Source organism: Sciurus vulgaris, assembly GCF_902686455.1.
Source record: "Sciurus vulgaris genome assembly, chromosome: 17".
Taxonomy (NCBI): Eukaryota; Metazoa; Chordata; class Mammalia; order Rodentia; family Sciuridae; genus Sciurus; species Sciurus vulgaris.
The window spans coordinates 57,203,018-57,221,176 of record NC_136478.1 but is presented as its reverse complement, the minus strand read 5'-3'; the positions used below and the strand labels follow the sequence as shown (position 1 = coordinate 57,221,176).

Genomic DNA, 18,159 nt, shown 5'->3' with positions numbered 1-18,159 from the left:
GGGTTGGAGACATTGAAGGCCCTGTGGATGGCAGGCTCTCCCTGGAACCTCCAGGGGACTCTGCAGAACTGCCTTTGCCTTGCCGGGGGCTCCCCGCCTCCCTCTTCCAGAAGGAAGAAAGGTGGACACAAGAGAGGTGCCCTCAGGGCTGCCTCCTGGCCCGGCCTGGGGCCTTCTCCACACCTCCAGGCACCAGGAAGGGCTGGTTCCTGTCCTGTTTGTGTCCCCTCAGGCCTGTCTGGAGGACTGAAGTCAGACTCCAGGGAGGACGCCAGAACATGCAAAGCAGGAAGAGGGGCGATGGGTTTCCCAGCCTGAGAGGAGCTCGGTCTTGAGCACCTCCCAAGACACCTCAGCTGTCTCCTCTCCCTGTCCCTGACCCCTGTCCCGCTGGCCCGGCCTCTCACTGCAGTCCCTTCCCTGGGAGGTGGAGGGGAGTGTGTTGAGGATGATGGATGGAAAGGAGCAGCTGGGGTCAGCAGAGAAGGCTGCAGGACTGGGGGGAAGGGGCAAAAAGAGGAGCGGGGAGCAGAGGGCCACAGAAGGAGACAGGAGGGCCAGGGAGGCCCCAGGGATGGGGACAGAAGGACACCGAGAAGCAGACATGGATCAGAAGCCCACTGACGTAAAAACAGCCGCTGGGGGAAAGCAGAAGAGAGGCAGGAGTGGAGGCCCAGGTGGAAGCCGGGCTCCCACCCCTTGGCCAGCCACGGGCACAGGGACACCAGGGACCTCAGAGGGTGGATGAGTGGCAAAGAGGGGACCCGAAGGTGAGGCAAAGGTGACCAGAGACAAGGAGGCGCAGGGAAAGGAGGGGCTGGGGGAAGAGGAGGAATGGGAGGCCCAGAGAAGAGGCCCAGAGAGCAACTGGGGACAAAAAAGAAAAGTAGACGAAGACAATAAGGACTGGGCGGCTGGGAGAGGAAGAGCGGGGAGCCGCACCCTGCGGGGAGCACGGCGGCCGAGCTCTGTGCCCGCCAGGGTCAGGCCGTCCCCCCGTGGCCTCTGCTGAGCCATGGCTAATGGTATGATTGCTTGGTGGGGCGGGAGGGAAGGGGCGGCGGGGCCGCGGTGACAAATGAGCCGCCAGAGTCGCGGCAGCGGTGATGGATGGCCTGGCGGGCAGGGGTGTGCAGGGGCGGGGGACCCACCAAGATAAATGTTTCCTTCTCCTGGAGCGGCGTGTGGGGAGGAAGGGGGACAGGGCCACTCCCCACTGAGGGCCCGGGGTGGAGGGGTGGGAGGCTGAAGCCAGGAGGACATGGGGAAGCGGTGGCCCCGAGAGAGACACTGTCTAGACAGACACGGAGGAGAAGCAGACAGACAGACAGTCTCAGGCCCCGGGGACAGAGACTGGGCCCCTGAGGGAGAGAAACAAACAGCTGATGACAGAGAGGGGACACTGAGGCTGAGCTGGCAGCACTGCATCTGCTCCTGCATCCTCCAAGGGCAGATCCTGGGGCCTCCAGCGTGGCCACTGCTTGAGGCTACACCACGGGGGTCTGAGCACAGGTGCGCCCAGGGGCCAAGAGGGTCCTGTCCAGGTCACTGGGAGCAGCCCAGCAGGGCGAGGACCTGTGCTGGGGACACCAGGCAGGCTCTCAGAGGCTGGGGTGGGCGTGGCCTGGGGTCCTCCGGGGCGGAGACGTGGGGGTGCTGGGTCAGGACTTTCACCTCTGCAGAGCAGCCCAGACCCGGCAGCTTCCAGACACATACCGAGGCCCTGTCGGCCACCCCTGCAGGACAGGCCTGGGCTCCGGCCCTGCTGGGGAGAGAAGGGTCCCGGGAGAGCGTGAGGGACAGTGGGGAGAGAGGCCTGAGTTCAGGAAGAGAGAGGCAGGCCTGAGCGTGCATGCGTGTGCGTGCGTGTGAGCGAGCGTGCACAGCGCTGCGTGCATGGCTGGCGTAGCGTGGGAAAGCAGGGTGCCCCCCACGCCCTTCCCGCTGGCATCGATTTCTCTCCGACGCTATTTTCCCTTTCCAGCATCCCGTCCCTTTCATTAATTAAGATTTACGCCCGAGCCCCAGTTCCTTTGGGGGATGGAGGGTCCTGGGCACACAACAGCGCAGAAGCGACCTGAGGGCTCTGTGAACCTGCCTGTCTGCTCGCTCCCTCTCCCCGCCCCCTCTGTGACTGTCCAATGAGGTCACTGGACACTTCCTTCAACACCAGCTCAGGCAAGGGCAAAGGTAACTTTGGCACCCCTCCATACCCCAGTGCACTAATGGAGGCTGGGACCCCAGTTCCTCCGTCCCTCACCCTGAGTCTCAGCTGAGGGTGGGGCGGGGGCGGGGCCGACAGAAGCTTGGCATCTTTAATTAAAAAGTGATTTAAATTAATTTTCTGCTCCAAAACCCCTATCTGGGGGGTGGTGTGCACAGCAGTGATTAAGGGCTCTCCAGACCCCCTCTCCTCTGCCTGCCTTAAAGGGCCAGTGTCACCAGCAGCAGGACAGTCAGTGGTGATCAAGAGAGCGGTGGGGGGCTACACTTGTGGGGACGTAGGACTCAGCCAAACAAAGCCCCTGGAGTCCTGGCACACTCTATTTTAATATTTTCTCCATTATCTGCCTCCAGCCTGATGCAGGGTGGGGAGACGGAGGCTCAGGGAAGGAAGAACCTGTCTGAGATGTGTCCAGATTCCCAGGGAGACCCCAGGAGATGGCCATGGGAGCCAGGGTCAGCAGTGTGACCAGGGTGGGGGAGAGAAAGGACAGGAGAAAGTGGAAGAAAGAGACAGAGGCAAAGTGTGGGGGAGGGAGACAGACAGAGAGCACCCAGCAGGGGGCTTCCAGGGGCCTGGGGAGGACCAGGCCACCATCCTGTCCTTGTCCTTCCTCTAGAGCCTCCCACTCACCCTCTCTCATCAGGAAGTGCTGCTGTGGCCTAACCCAGGCCTTATGCTGCAGCTCTCCCCAGCCGGCCTCACCCCTGTCCTGGGCTGGGTGTGGGGGTGCTCATTGCCATGAGAGGGGAGGATGAAGGCTCAGGGTGGCCGTTTATGAGTCATGAAACGCACCTTTCCAGAGCCCAGCAGGGTGCGTCATGGCCTCCAGCTGCCTCCTCTCCGTGCCTCCTCTTTCCTTCTCTGAGCCTCTATCCTGTTCACTATGGGTCTCCATCTGCCCATCTCAGGATCTTTGTCACCTCCCCAACTTCCACCCCCTCTCTGGGCCTCCATCCCTTTTCTTTGAAGTCATGGTTTATAACTCATGGGGGTCAAGCATAAACCTTGGGCACCTCCCTGGAGAAAAACATGAAACACTGAGTCCAGGGTTCCGTGCTATCTTAGGGGTCCTCAGGCCTCCTACACCTGACTGTAGGCCCTGCAGGAGCCTCAGGACACCGCAGGATGAAGACCCCTTGTGTAGACAATGCCTGCCATGCAGAGCCAGAGGAGGTGGCACTCCTGTGATCCCAGTAACTAAGGAGACCCAGACAGAAGAACCGCAAGTTCCAGGCCAACCTGGCAACTCAGCCAGACGCTGTCTCAAAAAATAAAAAGGGCTGGGGATGTAACTCAGTGGTAGAGCACCCCTGGGTCCTATGCCCTGTACCTCCCTCCCCCACAAGCCCCCCAAACCAAAAAACCCACCAAACAACAACAAAAAAGAAAAGAAAGCGCTAACCAGCCAGAGCAAGCCCACTGCGGAGCTCAGGGGTTAAACCCTGGCTGCTCTCTTCCACCCCTGCCTCTCAGGCCTCTTCACAGCAGGTTCCTGTCCCAGGGCCTCTGCACCTGTGCTCCCTGGGGATGCTCCTCCTCAGCCCACAAGTCTCCCTCCCTCACCTCCTTCAGGTCTCTGCTCACAGGTCACCTTTGCTGAGGGGTCCTCTATATAAATCACCCCCATGCACATTCTGCTTTGTTTGAGAGTTCCGGTCATTTCCAGGCATCCTTTCCTACATATACATTTATTTACTTGATTTTTCTCTCTCCTCCTCCCATCCTAAGCCAAGGTGAGCACTGTGAGGTTGAGAAGTTTGTCTTTTGTTCCCTACCTCATACCCAGGACACCACCCCAGCACACACGGTGGACTCTATAAATTGCAATGAACAAATCTTCCTCTTTATCTAACTAGAACGTCCATTTCAAAGCTTGTCTTAGGAATCAGATAGGAGCCGTGGCCCTTCTCTCCCACATGCTGTAACCAGAGGCGCAATATGCCCTCGATTCTGGAGATTCACAGCCTGGCTGAGAGCCCGAGGGGACTTGAGGATGAGGACCTTCTAACAGGCAGGAGTCAGAGCCCGGCAGAAGCACGGGGGGCGGGGGGGGGGGGGGCGCGCGCGCACACACACACACACACACACACACACACACACGCTCCAGTACTCACCATCTTCAGAGACTGGAGCAACACACGCTTCTGCACACACACACACATTTGCCCCCAGGAATGGTCCAACAGCCAGACATGCGCTCAGACACCGGCGCGACACGCACACACACGCACATCAAGGCACGCAGGCCCCGGGTGTCCGAGTCTCCCAGGGGAGGGCGGGCCGAGGGCCGGGGGAAGCTGAAATATCGGAGTTTGGTGCCTTCCTGCCTCCCGATCTCTCTGACTCGGTCTCAGTTGGCACCGCGCAGAGTCACAGCCCGGGAGTCCCAGCGAGGGGAAGGAAGGGTGGCAAGAGGAGCGGAGGGAGAAAGCCCGTCGGAGACCCGGGCGGCCGAGGCGGGAGGGCGGCGCCGGGAGCGGTGCAGGAGGGTGGGACCCGGCGGACCAGACCCCGACCCCGGGGCCTCGGATACAAAGGCCGCGGGGACAGCGGCTGCGAGGCGGCGGGGGCGGGGCGGGGCGGGGAGCGCGGAGGGGGAGGGGAGGGGAGGGGAGGGGAGGGGGCTCCGGCGCCCGCCCCGCCCCGCCCCGCCCGCGCCCCAGCCGCCGGCGGACAGTGGGTTAAGCATCTCCGCTGTGGAACTTCCGGATGTGACCACAGAGAGGGAGAGACCCGGAGCGGGGAGCGGGCGCGGGGAGCGGGAGAGGGGAGCGAGCGCCGGCACCGCGCCGGCCGCCGCCGCCGCCGGACCCGCCGCTGGGAGCCGCCCCCGCCGCCGCCCCGGCCGCGGGCCGCTCCGCTGGGCCGCGTCCTCGCGCCGGCACCGCGCGGCCACGGGCCCCGGGGCGGGGGCCTCGGGCGACCCTCGCCGCGGCTGCCCCCGCGATGAGCCCCCGGCTGTGACCCCGCGGGGGCGGGCCGGGTCCATGCTCCGCGCCGCCGCCCCGCCCGGCGCCTGCCGCTGACGGCGGCGGGTGGGGGGCCCGGCACCCACCTCCTGCCGTCCCCGGGGGGCTGCCGCCCCGGGCTGCGCCCTCCCCACCCGCCAGGCTCTGGAAGGACCCTGGAGCGGCTGCTGGCATCAGCCCATGGCCCGGAGGGTAGGAACGGGGACAGGGACCCCCCGCGCCCCAGCCGCTCTTCGCGTCTCCAGCCCAGCAGTCCCGTCTCTGGGGCTCCAGCCCCGTGGGCCCATCTCGCCCTCTCCACCCGCTTCTCTACCTCACCCTCTCAGCCCCGGGGTCTCTCCCTCTCCGTGTCTCTCTGTGCCCCCTCTTTTGCCTCTGCATCCCCCACCTCCCTGACCCTCGGCGTCCCCTTTCTGCTCCTGGGTCTTCTCTATCTCAGGCCCTTTTCCCTAACCCCCACCCCATCCTCTTCCTTTTCTGCTCGCCCCTCTCCTCCCCGCCCCGTCTACTTTTGTTTGAGTCCCCTACTCCCAGGGTAGGGGTGGGGACAGTGCTGGGAGAGGTGGGGCTCTCCAGGCTGCTGGACAAGGGATTCTCTTTTTTGGTCTTGGGGACGCGAGAGAGAGGAGACAGGAGAGGAGGTGAGCACCGGCTTTGGGAGGGTGGGAGTCGGGAACATGGCAGGAGGTGAGTACCCACTTCATAGAGGGGTGATGAACAGCAGGAGCAGTTGGATTCAACTTCAGGGCTCTGGAGAAGTTTGAAGAAGAAACCAAAGAGCAAGAGGGAAGAGAGACGCAGAGCCTGGGCCGCTAAGGGTGTCCAGGGTGGGAGGCGGAGCCAGAGCAGGAACACTCCTGTGCTCCGCCCTTGCCGGTCCTTCTGCATCTTGGAGCCTGTGTCTTCATGGCCAAGGACAGGGCTTGACCTGGTGATAGAAAGGTCCCTTGACTTCCCAGGCGGCGGGAGGCGCTTGGTTCCCTGATGATGGAACTCAGAAATGGCCTCTGGATGCTCTGGACTCTTTGGGGGCTGTTTGTAGAAGTGTGTTTGTGGGTGGCTGGGGCTGTCTTGTGCCACCTCACTCATGTGTTACCCATTCATTCGTTCCTGTGCCTGGTTCCTGTGCCTGGTGTCCGGCTGTGCATGTGTAGGGGCCTCTAGGGTAATTTGGGGGATGGTACTCTAAGCCTGCTGGTTATAGAGGATGTGCACCAAAGTGTATCTGGGGGGCGTTGGGTGTGACTGACACACAAGAGGGCACGTGGGTTGTGTGTATGCGCCACGTGGTGGGGTGGGCTGTGACAAGTACTTGACACATTCAGACGTGCATATTTGACAACTGAAATGAAATGGAAGTGGCAGAAGGCTGCGCGGGGCATACATGCTATGTATACATGGTGCCCTGTTTTTACTGGAGGTGTCCTGCCAGAGCTTCTCTCTCCCCCCTCCCCTTCCGGCAGCCCCTCTCCCTGTCATCTCTCTGTGTCTCTGACTCTCTCTGCCCTCTTCCCTCTCCTGGCAGTCACCTGCCAGACCACCCAGGACCCCCACCCCTGCTGCTCCAGCTCTTCCTCCGGGTCCTCCTGCCACATGCCAGGGATCCCTGACGGGACACTTTTCACAGTCCAGGACACAAGGGGAAGCCCTAGGACAGGGCTTTCAGTTTCACCCACACAGCTCCACAGAACACTGGAGGGTTAAGGGAGCAGAGGACACTTGGGGACATCTGGGAGCACATCTGGGCCCTAGGGTAGGGAGGCTCTTTGTCTGGGCAGCTGAGTCTTGGGGTCTCTGACTCTTCCTGGGGCTCCCTCTCAACTTCCCCAGTACGATGAGCTGCCCCACTACCCAGGCATCGTGGACGGGACAGCAGCCCTGGCTGGCTTCTCTGAGGCAGTGCCCTCAGCACCCCGGGCCCCTGGGCCCTACGGCCCCCACCGGCCTCCCCCGCCCCCACCCCCAGGCTTGGACAGCGATGGCCTGAAGAGGGAGAAGGATGAGATCTATGGGTGAGTGGGAGGGTCCTGGCTTGTCTGCATCTTTCGCTGTTGTCTCTCTGGTCTGGTCCTTTTGCATGTCACTTTCTTTCTGGGTCCCTACTCCCTTCTGGTTACTCCATACCTCCTCTCATGGACTGTGTTTTCCTGCCTCCCCCAGACACCCGCTCTTCCCACTGCTGGCCTTGGTCTTTGAGAAATGTGAGCTGGCCACATGCTCGCCCCGAGACGGGGCCAGCCCTGGGCTGGGCACACCCCCCAGCAACGACGTCTGCTCCTCTGATTCCTTCAATGAGGACATTGCTGCCTTTGCCAAACAGGTGGGCAGCCCCATACAGGGAGCACCTGGAGGCCAGCAGGGCTGGGCAGAAGGGAGGAAGGATGTCCCTTATGGCCTCTCTTTTCCCTCCAGATCCGCTCCGAGAGGCCTCTCTTCTCCTCCAACCCAGAGCTGGACAACCTGGTGAGCCCTCCCCTGGCCCCCCCCAGTGGAGCTCTCCTCTCCTGCCCTCCTATGCCTTGGCTTGGTTGAGGAGGGGCAGAGAAGTGACCACTGGCTGTGTTCTGAAACCATGATCAGTGTCAGCCGTTTGCAGCAGTGTAGACCTGGAGTTTGAGAACAGACTGGTGGCCTGGGTTCAGATCCCAGCTCTGTAAGTCAGGGCAAGTGGTGCCAGCTCTCTGTGCCTCATGTCCTGGTGGGTAAAGAAGGGGAGAGGACAGGAGGAGAGGGAGAGGGAAGAAGGAGAAGGGAGGAACTCCCTGAGCTCCAGTCAGGGCTTCCTATTGGCCAAACCCTTTGGCAAAGGGCTCTGGGAAATGTGGTTTGCCAGTGAAGGGTGGGAAAGCCAAGGGCAAAGGGCATGGCTCGGTGCCTGCCTCTCACTCCCTCTTGTGATGGAGGCTGCTTCTCTCTCTGCATCTCCACTCGACTCCCTCCTTAACCCTGGTCTCCTCTCTGCTCCATTCCTCTCCATCCCTGTTGCCTCCGTCTCTCTTGCTATCACTGTCTTGATCATTCTCTTTCACTCTTTCTGTTTGTCTTCCTTTCTTTCTTCCTGCTCCCCCGGCCCCACCCTACCTTCTGCCCATCTTCAGATGATCCAGGCCATTCAGGTGCTCCGGTTCCACCTGCTGGAGCTGGAGAAGGTGAGTGCTTCGCACCTGCCTCGCCCCGGCTTGCGCCCACCAGTTTCTGCCCCTCTGGAGTTGAAGCACAATGCTGCCCCCACCCCTGTGCACCCCAGTCCTGGCCCCCGGGTGGCGCCCCCAGTACCCCGGTGCCCCCCCAGGTCCACGACCTGTGCGACAACTTCTGTCACCGCTACATCACCTGCCTCAAGGGAAAGATGCCCATCGACCTGGTCATCGAGGATCGAGATGGCGGCTGCAGGGAGGATCTCGAGGACTATCCAGCCTCCTGCCCCAGCCTTCCAGACCAGGTAGGCCCAGGACGGGGTGCCAGGTATCACCCAGCAACCAGGGCCAGACCTAAACACAGTGGGAGGGCACGCCACGCCACACCTCAGATGTGGGATGTTGGTGGGGCAGCTTTGCACTAGGTCACATGCCATCTACACAGCAAATGTACAGACGCGGAAACAGCTGGACCACAGAGAGGTGCGCACGCGCGCACACACCTCAACAGCTGCGGACACCACCTATTGGCTCAGCTGTACCCACACAGATTCACACACAGCTACCCAAACAGGTACCGTCACTCCCACTCTACAGACCGCTGTGTAACCAAGTCCTGAAACACCCCCAGCCACACAGCAGCATGGATCCTCGGGCTGATTCAGCACAGCCATTCTAGAGCGAGCGTACGCAGCACGCGCACACACTGGGTCACACGGCCTGCCGGATGGACCTAGAGCCAAACAGAGTAAGATCCAGCCTCAGATCCAGCCACGAGCGGATTGCGACTAACCACGGTGCCCGCACATGCGCACACACAACTCCAACCAGTCCTGCTGCTGCACGTAAGCGCACACTCGCCACAGCGCTCCACAGCTGCATGACCCCAGATCCATCCACCGGGCTTTGAAAATAACCCCCTCCCCTACCCCGCGACTTGGATACAGCTGCACAGTCGGACCCAGCGAAACAACAAGCTGAAGTGGCACTGGCTCGGATTCAGTCTGGCACAGTTTCATGGACCACCTAACAGCTTTGTGGGGCCCGACCTGCTACACTGCGGACAGAGAACAGTGAAACTTTGAGGACCACACAGGGGTCAACATCACTAGCATGCCCAGCAATGACACAGCACAACATGTAGTCACATGCTGGTACACAGCACAACTTGGGGCCTGGGGTTCACAGCAGCCTCAGAAGAGCCTCAAGGACCAGTCGTCCCCGACCCCATAATACACACACACCAGGGAGAAGCCCTGGGGGATGATGATCGGGTTCAGCTCCTCTGGGGCTCCTATTCAGACTTCAGAGCCTCAGATACTCCTGTGGCAGTCAGCCGCAGCCACACCCACCCAGGGAGGTGTGTGTCCACTTGTGCAGAAATCACAGCAATCACACACACAGTCTCACTGGGCTTGATGGTACACACCTGTGATCCCAGCTGCATCTGCAGTACCAGGAACTCGAGAGGCCGAGGCAGGAGGATCGCAAGTTCAAGGCCAGCCTGGACAACTTAGCAAGACCCTGTCTCCAACCAAAGTAACAAAAGTCTGGGGTTGGAGATTCGCTCTAGAGCGCTTGCCTAGCATGCGCAAAGTCCCGGGTTCCTTTCCCAGCACTGAAAGAAAAGGAAAAAGAAGAACAGAACCTATGATCAGCCAAGTCAGACACAGCCACACAGGCAAAGCACAGGCGCACACAACAACCAGTGCTGCCACACGCCACACCACACCCTCTCTGGGGAGAACCAGGCTCTCAGGGGCCTCAGGTACACATGCACATTCAAACAGGGCATGTGCACTTATGGGCCTGTGGCTCAGGACGGCTTCAAGGTCTTCGGCTTGGATATACTTATGGGCAACACGGGTCAGATCTGGAACCATAAGAGCTGCAGGTAACAGCCACGGACATGATCACAAGCTCTGGGACCTGAGTGATTCTGAAATTGAACACAACTCATCTTAAAACACAACCAGTTGCACAATTCCACACAGACCTATGGAGTCTAGGGAAAACCCCTCTGAGTCCCAGTGGGAAGCACATGGCACATCCACACTGGGTGGTGTGGGAGGGGCTATGTACACCATTGGTGGGCTTGAGCGGAGGTGAGTACCCCAAGTTTGGCAGCTCTTTCCACCCTCAAGTCTGAAGGATAGGGGAGGCAGTGGTTTCCAGGGCTAGAGAGAGGAGCAAAATGTTGCTGAGACCTTTGGTTGAAAGACACAGCAAATCTGCAGCCCCCTGGCAGAAATCAACCCAGTCTTAAACAAAATGACTAAAGAAATCCTGACACAGTGGCTACAGGTGGGTTGGCCCCTGAGTCACAGCTGGGGCACAGGGTAAATCCAACACATGATCAAGTATCTCAAAGTGTGTCAGAGTTTGAGTAAAGAAAATACAGCCCCCGGCAGACACAGTGGCTCACACCTATAATCCCAGCTACTTAAGAGGCTGAGTTAGGAGGATCACAGGAGAATAGCCTCAGAGACTTAGGGAGACCCTGTGTCAAAATAGAAAAATGCTCAGCAGTGGAGCTCATGCCTAGCATTTGGAAGGCCCAGGATTCAGTCCCCACTGCTTGGGAAAAAATCAAGGAAGAAAAAAGAAAACAGTCCCCAAATCCCTGCTCTGCAATTTTGACACCCTAAAATATCTGAAATCTCAAAGTTTGGGCTCCCCACTTCATAAGTCCAGTGCAAACTCATTTGGCAGCAGAAATCTGACCTGAACTAATGGGAGGCTATTTATAGCCTTTATTTATTCCACTTAGTTAAATATCCATCCATTCTGCTACAGAAATGTTAATGAGTTTGATGATGAGGTTATGGCCCAGACCCTGCTGGGGTGATTAAGGAAATACACCGTGTATGTGCTGATTTCCTGTTTAAAGTGAGAAGTTCTGAACTCTGAATTGCCCCTCATCCCAAGGGTTCTAGACACAGTGCTGTAGACCTGTATCAGCTCATATTTCCTGGGTGATGGCTATGTGCCATTACATAGGTTAGCTCACTGAACACACATTGACGTGAGAACTGTTACTGTTCTCTATTTTCCAGTGGAGGAAACTGAGGCACAGAGAGGTGATGTGACTTGCCCAAGATCACACAGCCAGGAAAGGAAAGAGGCAGAAACAAGCTTCACCCCTAGGAGTTCCAGCCCCAGAGCACATGTCCCCTGTGCTGTTTGGTGCCCCAAGTCTTGGCATTGACTCCCAACTCATGTTTTCTAGAATAACACATGGATCAGAGACCATGACGACAGTGGGTCTGTACAGCTGGGGACTCCGGGTCCATCCAGTGGGGGCCTGGCCTCCCAGAGTGGGGACAACTCCAGCGACCAAGGTGAGAAACTTGGGAGGCAGAGAAGAAGCGTGGGGGTTGGTCTGAGGATCGAATTTAGACTGCAAGGAGGACTTTCAGAGGGGCACAGACAACTGAGGTCTGGTGTCTAGAGCAAGGGTTCTGGGGTCCTTGGGCCCCCTACTCCTCCCTGCTCACTGATGGGGCATGCCTGTGCCCCGTCAGGAGATGGGCTGGACACCAGTGTGGCCTCTCCCAGCTCTGGGGGAGAGGATGAGGAGCTGGACCAGGAGCGGCGGCGGAATAAGAAAAGAGGGATCTTCCCCAAGGTGGCGACCAACATCATGAGGGCCTGGTTGTTCCAGCACCTCTCGGTGAGAGCCCTGCTGCCAAGGGCAGGGTGGGCGTGGGGGGAGACGCAGGTGGCTGGTGCCTAGACGGAGCCCCCGAGGAACCTGGAGACGAGGCTAGCAGGGGAGGGAGACATCAGGAGGACTCCTGGAAATGGGGAGGACAGGAGCCGTTCTCGGCTCTGCCGTGTGATGGGAGCCCATCGCCCATCCTCAGTCACCCCGGCCATCCAGACTCGCCCCGGGAGAAGGGCCTGTTACTGCCTTGGCTGTACAGACGTGCAAACTGAGACCCAGAAAGGTTAGGGGGCTTGCTGTAGGTCACACAGCCCAGAAGTGGGTGGAGACACAGACAGTCTGGCCTTAGCCACCTGTCACATTTCCTCATGGAGACAGGCAAAAAAACAGAGTCAGGGAGAGGCTGAGGAACAGAAGGACAGGGACAGAAAAGTAGAAACTCAGAGGCAGGAGGGACTGAGTCACAATGTAGGGAGTCACAGGCCAGGGCCACACACGCGGGGGTGGGGTGGGGTAGGAACAGGGTAGGGAGAGGCGGCTGGGTTGCCTCCTCCCTTCACGGTGGAGCAGGCCCTCCCTAAAGCCAGTTGGTCAGCTAGCCTCGAATTGCTGGAAAGGCCCGGCCCTGGGTTATTGTGGAAGCTTGGCTCTCCCGCCTCTGCTCCTGCCCAACCTGTGCCAGCCATCCCCTGACCCGGCAGGCCAGGCCAGGCCTTGGGGGACCAGATGGCACCTGGGCAGGCAGAGTGACTCTTGCCTGTGGCTGCAGCACCCGTACCCCTCAGAGGAGCAGAAGAAACAGCTAGCACAGGACACGGGGCTCACCATCCTGCAGGTCAACAACTGGTGAGTACGGGAGGGTGGGCGGCCGTGGGCCAGCGCAGGGTGGGAGGCTGCGCTGTCCGCGGTGCTGAAGGAGGCCCAGCCCCGGCAGCCTCTGCTCCTGCCCTACCCGCCCTCTCCTCCTGGAGCTTTCCCTGCTCCTCTCGCCTCTGTCCTGCCCCCTCTTTACATGCCCTTCCGTGTCCACGGCCGATTCCCAGGTTCATTAACGCCCGGAGACGCATCGTGCAACCCATGATTGATCAATCCAACCGCACAGGTACCAGGGGAGGCGGGGAGGGAGAACCTGCAGTTCTTAGTGGTGTCAAAGGCGGATGGGGCCTCTGGGGCTCAGCCTACACCCCACCCCGACCCCTTCATAGGGCAAGGTGCAGCCTTCAGCCCAGAGGGCCAGCCTATGGCGGGCTACACGGAGACTCAGCCACATGTGACTGTCAGGCCACCGGGTAAGGCCCCACCCCCTCACCCGGCTCCCCCTCTGCTCAGTTCAGTGAGGCAATGGCTAGTTTGTATAAGGGGAGCAGAGGACACAGGATCTCCTGGTCCCACCTTTTCCTGGAAAGCTTGTTTCTTCCAACCTCAACCCACACACTGGAAGGAGACACTTTTTCTTAAAGGGCCAGCACCCTCTTAAAACATGACTATGTCTATTTTGGTAGAGCAGCCAGGGATGAAGGAAGAAGTGGGAGGGACAGAGGGGCATCATGAGTGAGGACACCCACTAACTTTCCTCTTTGGTCTTCCAGGCTCAGTGGGGATGAGTCTGAACTTGGAAGGAGAGTGGCATTATCTATAGAGGCTGAATCCAGGAGTGTGAGTGTCTGGGGTTACACAACTCTCAAACCTCTGTGTGGTCTCAAAACTCCCAACTCCAGTAGTGGGCTCATCCACAGCAGAGTCTGCCTGGGTCCCTGGACTGCAGGTTCTCCAGGCTTGATGGAAAGATGATTCCTCAGTCAACGCACCTGCCCACCCATCCACCCATCCACTCCCTCCAGCGTCTGTCATCCATCTGTCAATCTTCTACGCCCCACCCCTCACCTCTCCACTCCCTGCCCACTGGAGAGCCACCTAACCAGCACACTCACACACCCACTCCACCCGCCTCCCCACCTCCCCATCCACCCAGCAACCTCCACAAGACCCACCCATGCTATACTCACCCTTTTATCCATTCATTCACCCACCACCCACCAAACCTGCACTGCTCAGAAAAGCAGACCAGCATGTGCAAAGGCCCAGGGTATGGAGGCAGCTTTGGTGTCTAAAGCAGATAAAACCTCGAGTCTCTGTGGCTCCCTGGTGTCCTTTGGACAGAGTCAAACTCCTTACTTTAGTATCCAACCATCCAGAACACATGCCCTGAGCCCCTCAGTGCCCAGCCCTGTGCTGGGAGGTGCTGGGGACATAACAGTGGCCATGAAAGCACAGCCCTGCCCTCCAGGGCTCACAATCCAGTGGGGAGACAGGCCTATCCCCCGACAGTGATGACCCAGGATGGGTGCCCCTTGATGTGGAGGCTTGGGAATGGGAGGAGCCCAGAGAGGCCATCCACCCAGGCCTGGAGGTGGGGCTCAGGGAGGGGCCTGTGACCCCGATCAGAGCATTCACAGAGGGCCACCTGTAGGAGACAGCTCTGGAGATGGCAGGAGGGGAGGATCTGACAGAGGGGACCATGGCTGTGAAGTTCCAGCCTGAGAGGTCTCAGGCCGCTGAGGTGGGACGTAGGTCGCAAGCAGGCGGGTGAGGCCTGGAGGCCCGGGAGTGGGGCCAAGGGGGCCCTGGGGCCTGAGCCTGGGAAGGAGCGATGGGTGGGTTGGATGGATGGATAAAGTAGGTTGTGGGGGCTCAGCTCTGCATGGGACAGAAGTGGCCTGTTCTGAGTGTCAAGTGACCTCTCCCAGCTGTAGTGATGGGGGGTCTTGTCCCGCGTCCCCAACTCCCCCAGGCCCTTTCCTCACCCTGTCCTCTCTGTCTCTGTGACTTGCCGTTGCTCCCAGTCCTCACCCGACTCTCTCCATGTTCCTCCCCTTTGTCCCCACTCCTCCCTCTCCATCTCCCACAATCCCTGCTCTGCAGTCCCCTTCTGTCCCACCTCATTCCTCTGTCCCTCTGCCTGCATCTCCCTCACCTCGGGGCGGGTGCACAGAGGGGCTGTGTGACCCAGCCCCCACACCTCCCAGCGTGGCCTTTCCTTGCCTCTCCAGACCCCAGCCTCCAGACGTGACCGCCAGCCTGTGCCCGTTTGGTCCCTGCCAGGCCCTCTGGCTTCAGGACTCCAGCTCCAAAAGGCCCTCCACTAAATGCCTACCTCCCTGGGGCCCCACCGGGACATGGGGGACCTGAGCATCCACTTGAGGGTCTCTCAAGGACAAAGACAAGACCTCTAGGCCCTGTACCCACTTCTGCCTTCACCTCTCCCTGGGACCTGAGCTGAGAACCTGGGCATGGTCTGCAGAAGATGGTGGCCAGGGCCCCACCTCCAGGACAGAGAAGGGACTGGGAGTGGGCTGGGGCCATTGGAGAAGGAGGGTCACCTGGATCCGACGTTTTGGAGAGACTCCTCCATCCTCCCACTCCATCCCCCCTTCTCCCTCCCCCACCTCCCTTCTCTGATATCTTCTACTTTTTTTTTTAAAGATAAAGACTTAAAAACAAAGCCACCAACTAGAGTTCTTGTGTCTCTTTTAGGATTTCAAACCCTCAGAACTTTGCGGTTCAGGAATCTGATAATATAACAATAACTGGTGGTCTTCACCCGCTCTCTGCTTGGGTGCCTGGGTACCTCGGCTAGCTCCTGCTGTGTAGCAAACTGCCCTGAAACTTCCTGCTCATTATGTGGTGGCCTGGTATTTTATACGAGGCATGGACAGAACTTCTGGTGGCTTTAAAGGGCCCACTTGCACATCTACTGTCAGTGGGGACCAGTAGGGGCCCCACTCTGGGTACTGACTGGCTGGCCACAGGGGTGACAGGAGTGAAGGACCAAATGGCTCTAGTCAAACAGGAGGCTGGTTTGTTCGCACAGAGGCGTAACCCAGCTCCAGGGGGCCCCAGACTTAGACTGTCATTATGTAAACTGCATTCTCTTAGTCACTTTGAAATTTCAAGGCCAGTCAACCCAGAACCAAGGGAGGAGAAACAGACTTCACCTCTTCCCAGGTGTGGCAGGGTGCTGCAGGGTCACATCACAAGAGATGTGGACACAGGAGGAGTAAAGAATTATGGCCACTATCGCATCGGTCTTTCACACTGGGGCTCGCGTCCTCGTCCTGATGAGCAGGCTGGCCCTGAGCAATCTGTCCTTGCCAGGTGCTCAAGAACAGTGCAAACTGGTGGATGGATGGGGGTTCAGATCTTCCCTCTGGAATGTATTTGCTGTGGCACCTTGAGCAAGTGGCTTTCCCTCTGTGGGCCTCAGTCTCCACATCTGGAAGATGGGGGCAGTAGAGAGTCTGCCTCACAGGATTGTTGTGTGATTAATGAAAACATAGCAGAGAATGTGCTTAGGCTGGGGCCTGGCGTGTGGTAAGCACTCGGTCCACAGCAGAGGTGGGTGCTAGAGATGTGACAGAGCGCTTGCCTAGCATGTGTGAGGTCCTGGCTCAATACTGAGGCTCAAAACCTGGGCTGACCATCCACAGGGCTCTGAGCTCACCCACCCTCTACCTGCTCAGCAAGATACCGAGAAGGCTCAGCGTGGCGTACACTCCTCTCTAGGGGTCCTTGCTCTCCTTCATCTTTCTCCGCTCCATCTTTTCCAGTCTCTGTCTCTCTGTCCCCAGCCTCCCTCATCTCAGAGTCCCAGGTGAGCTGTCTCCCTCTTGACGGCCTCACCTCACTTGGGGTCACTCAGGGCCCCTGCCTCTTCCTCAGCTCTGTCCTTGGACCCCTCACACACTTGTGCTCACAGTCGGGAGGACCGCCCACAGGATGTTGACGGAGGCTGACACAGCTAAGCGTGTGGCCTCACCAGTGACCCAGGCAAAGTTCCCAGATGTGCTCATGCAAAAACCGCCCCTGGAAACATCCAGGTGTGGCCAGCAGACACTCACTTGCTCATGTGCAGAAACACCATTCACACAGTTGTCCTTCAAGAAGCTGCAGCTCAGAGTCCCTGAGGGGCACACAGGGACCCTGAGGCCCTGGGCCCAGCTCCACCTCCCTGGGAGACTAACCCTCTAGGGGTGTCCAGACACTCATCCACTCAGAAGGTCTCCTCTCCATTCACTTACAAAAAGCATCTCCTGAGGACCAGTCCCGGTCTGTCCCCAGCCTGTGACACCAGTGGACAAGTCAGACAACATGCCTGGGCTCAGGAGCTGACACCCAGTTGTGAGACTGACAACTAAAAAACAAAAAAACATAGCCCTCAGTGTACGTAGGGGACTGGTTCCAGACCCCCTCAGGGAACCAAAATCCTGGAACCTCAAGTTCCTTGTATAAAATGGGGTAGAATCTGCAGATGACTGAAGCGCATTCTCTCAATAGTTTTGTTTTGTTTTGGTACTGGAGATTGAACCCAGGGGCACTTAACCACGAAACCACATCCTCAGCCCTTTTATATTTTTTAAATAGAGACAGGGTCTGGTTGAGTTGCTCAGGGCCTCGCTGAGGCTGGCTTTGAACTCCTGCCTGAGTCTCCCGAGCCACTGGGACCACAGCCATGGCCACTGTGCCCAGCACATTCTCCCCTACACTTTAGATCACTCCATGTGCCTCATGAGGCCTAAAATAACGCAAGTGCTGGGTAAGTAGTTGTACTGCTGCGTTGTTTAGGGGACAATGACAAGAAAAAGTCTACATGCTCAGGACAAACACAATTACTATTTCTCAAACATCTCCCATCTGCAGTTGGTGCAGTCCATGGGTGCAGAACCCACTGTGCATGATTTAGTCTCTTAAAAGGTGACAATGGTGTTATAAAGCAGAGCAGTGTCCGGATGGGACTGTGGGCTGCCACTCTGGATTTGTTGACCCTTAGTAGGCACATGCTGGGCTGCAGGAGCCCTATGCCTACCAGCCTGCTAAGCCCAGGACAGGCCCAGGAGGGGGTGCCACCAGGTTGCCCCTCTCAGGCAAGGAAACTGAAGCCCAGAGGGGTGAAGTTGGTCACCCAAGGTCACACTGCTGGGGCATGTAGAGCCCATTTGAACCCAAGAGGCCTGACCCTGGGCTTATGCTCCAACTACCCTGATAATAGCATCACATTTTAATAACAGAATTCTCTAAGATCCTATCATTTCAGTGCTGGGATTGAACCCAGGGGCACTCTAACACTGAGCTACATCCCAGCCCTTTTTATTTTATTTTGAG

The 18,159-nt window shown here is 58.7% G+C and overlaps 1 protein-coding gene across 3 annotated transcripts; it reads left to right on the top strand.

Moving 5' to 3' along the window:
- Positions 1-4,928: 4,928 nt before the first annotated feature.
- Positions 4,929-15,501, top strand: MEIS3 (Meis homeobox 3). 3 transcript variants are annotated; one of them, XM_079119856.1, is made up of 13 exons: positions 4,929-5,388; positions 7,027-7,208; positions 7,357-7,516; positions 7,609-7,659; positions 8,295-8,345; positions 8,540-8,638; positions 11,563-11,674; positions 11,858-12,006; positions 12,770-12,846; positions 13,044-13,102; positions 13,206-13,289; positions 13,590-13,656; positions 15,051-15,501. In XM_079119856.1, exons 1-12 carry the CDS (start codon positions 5,377-5,379, stop codon positions 13,637-13,639), a joined length of 1,086 nt encoding a protein of 361 aa, XP_078975982.1. In that variant the 5' UTR covers positions 4,929-5,376; the 3' UTR covers positions 13,640-13,656; positions 15,051-15,501. The 3 variants fall into 3 exon arrangements, with proteins under 3 accessions (XP_078975982.1, XP_078975983.1, XP_078975981.1); XM_079119855.1 differs by having other exon boundaries at positions 4,930-5,388; positions 8,489-8,638; XM_079119857.1 differs by lacking the exon at positions 8,295-8,345 and having other exon boundaries at positions 8,489-8,638.
- Positions 15,502-18,159: the final 2,658 nt, after the last annotated feature.

What these genes read in the sequence shown, in the direction of transcription:
- MEIS3 (XM_079119855.1), top strand. An exon ending in ACCTGCTGGAGCTGGAGAAG is followed by an intron (nt 8,346 to 8,488) that starts GTGAGTGCTTCG and finishes GTGCCCCCCCAG; the next exon opens with GTCCACGACCTGTGCGACAA. An exon ending in TGATCAATCCAACCGCACAG is followed by an intron (nt 13,103 to 13,205) that starts GTACCAGGGGAG and finishes ACCCCTTCATAG; the next exon opens with GGCAAGGTGCAGCCTTCAGC.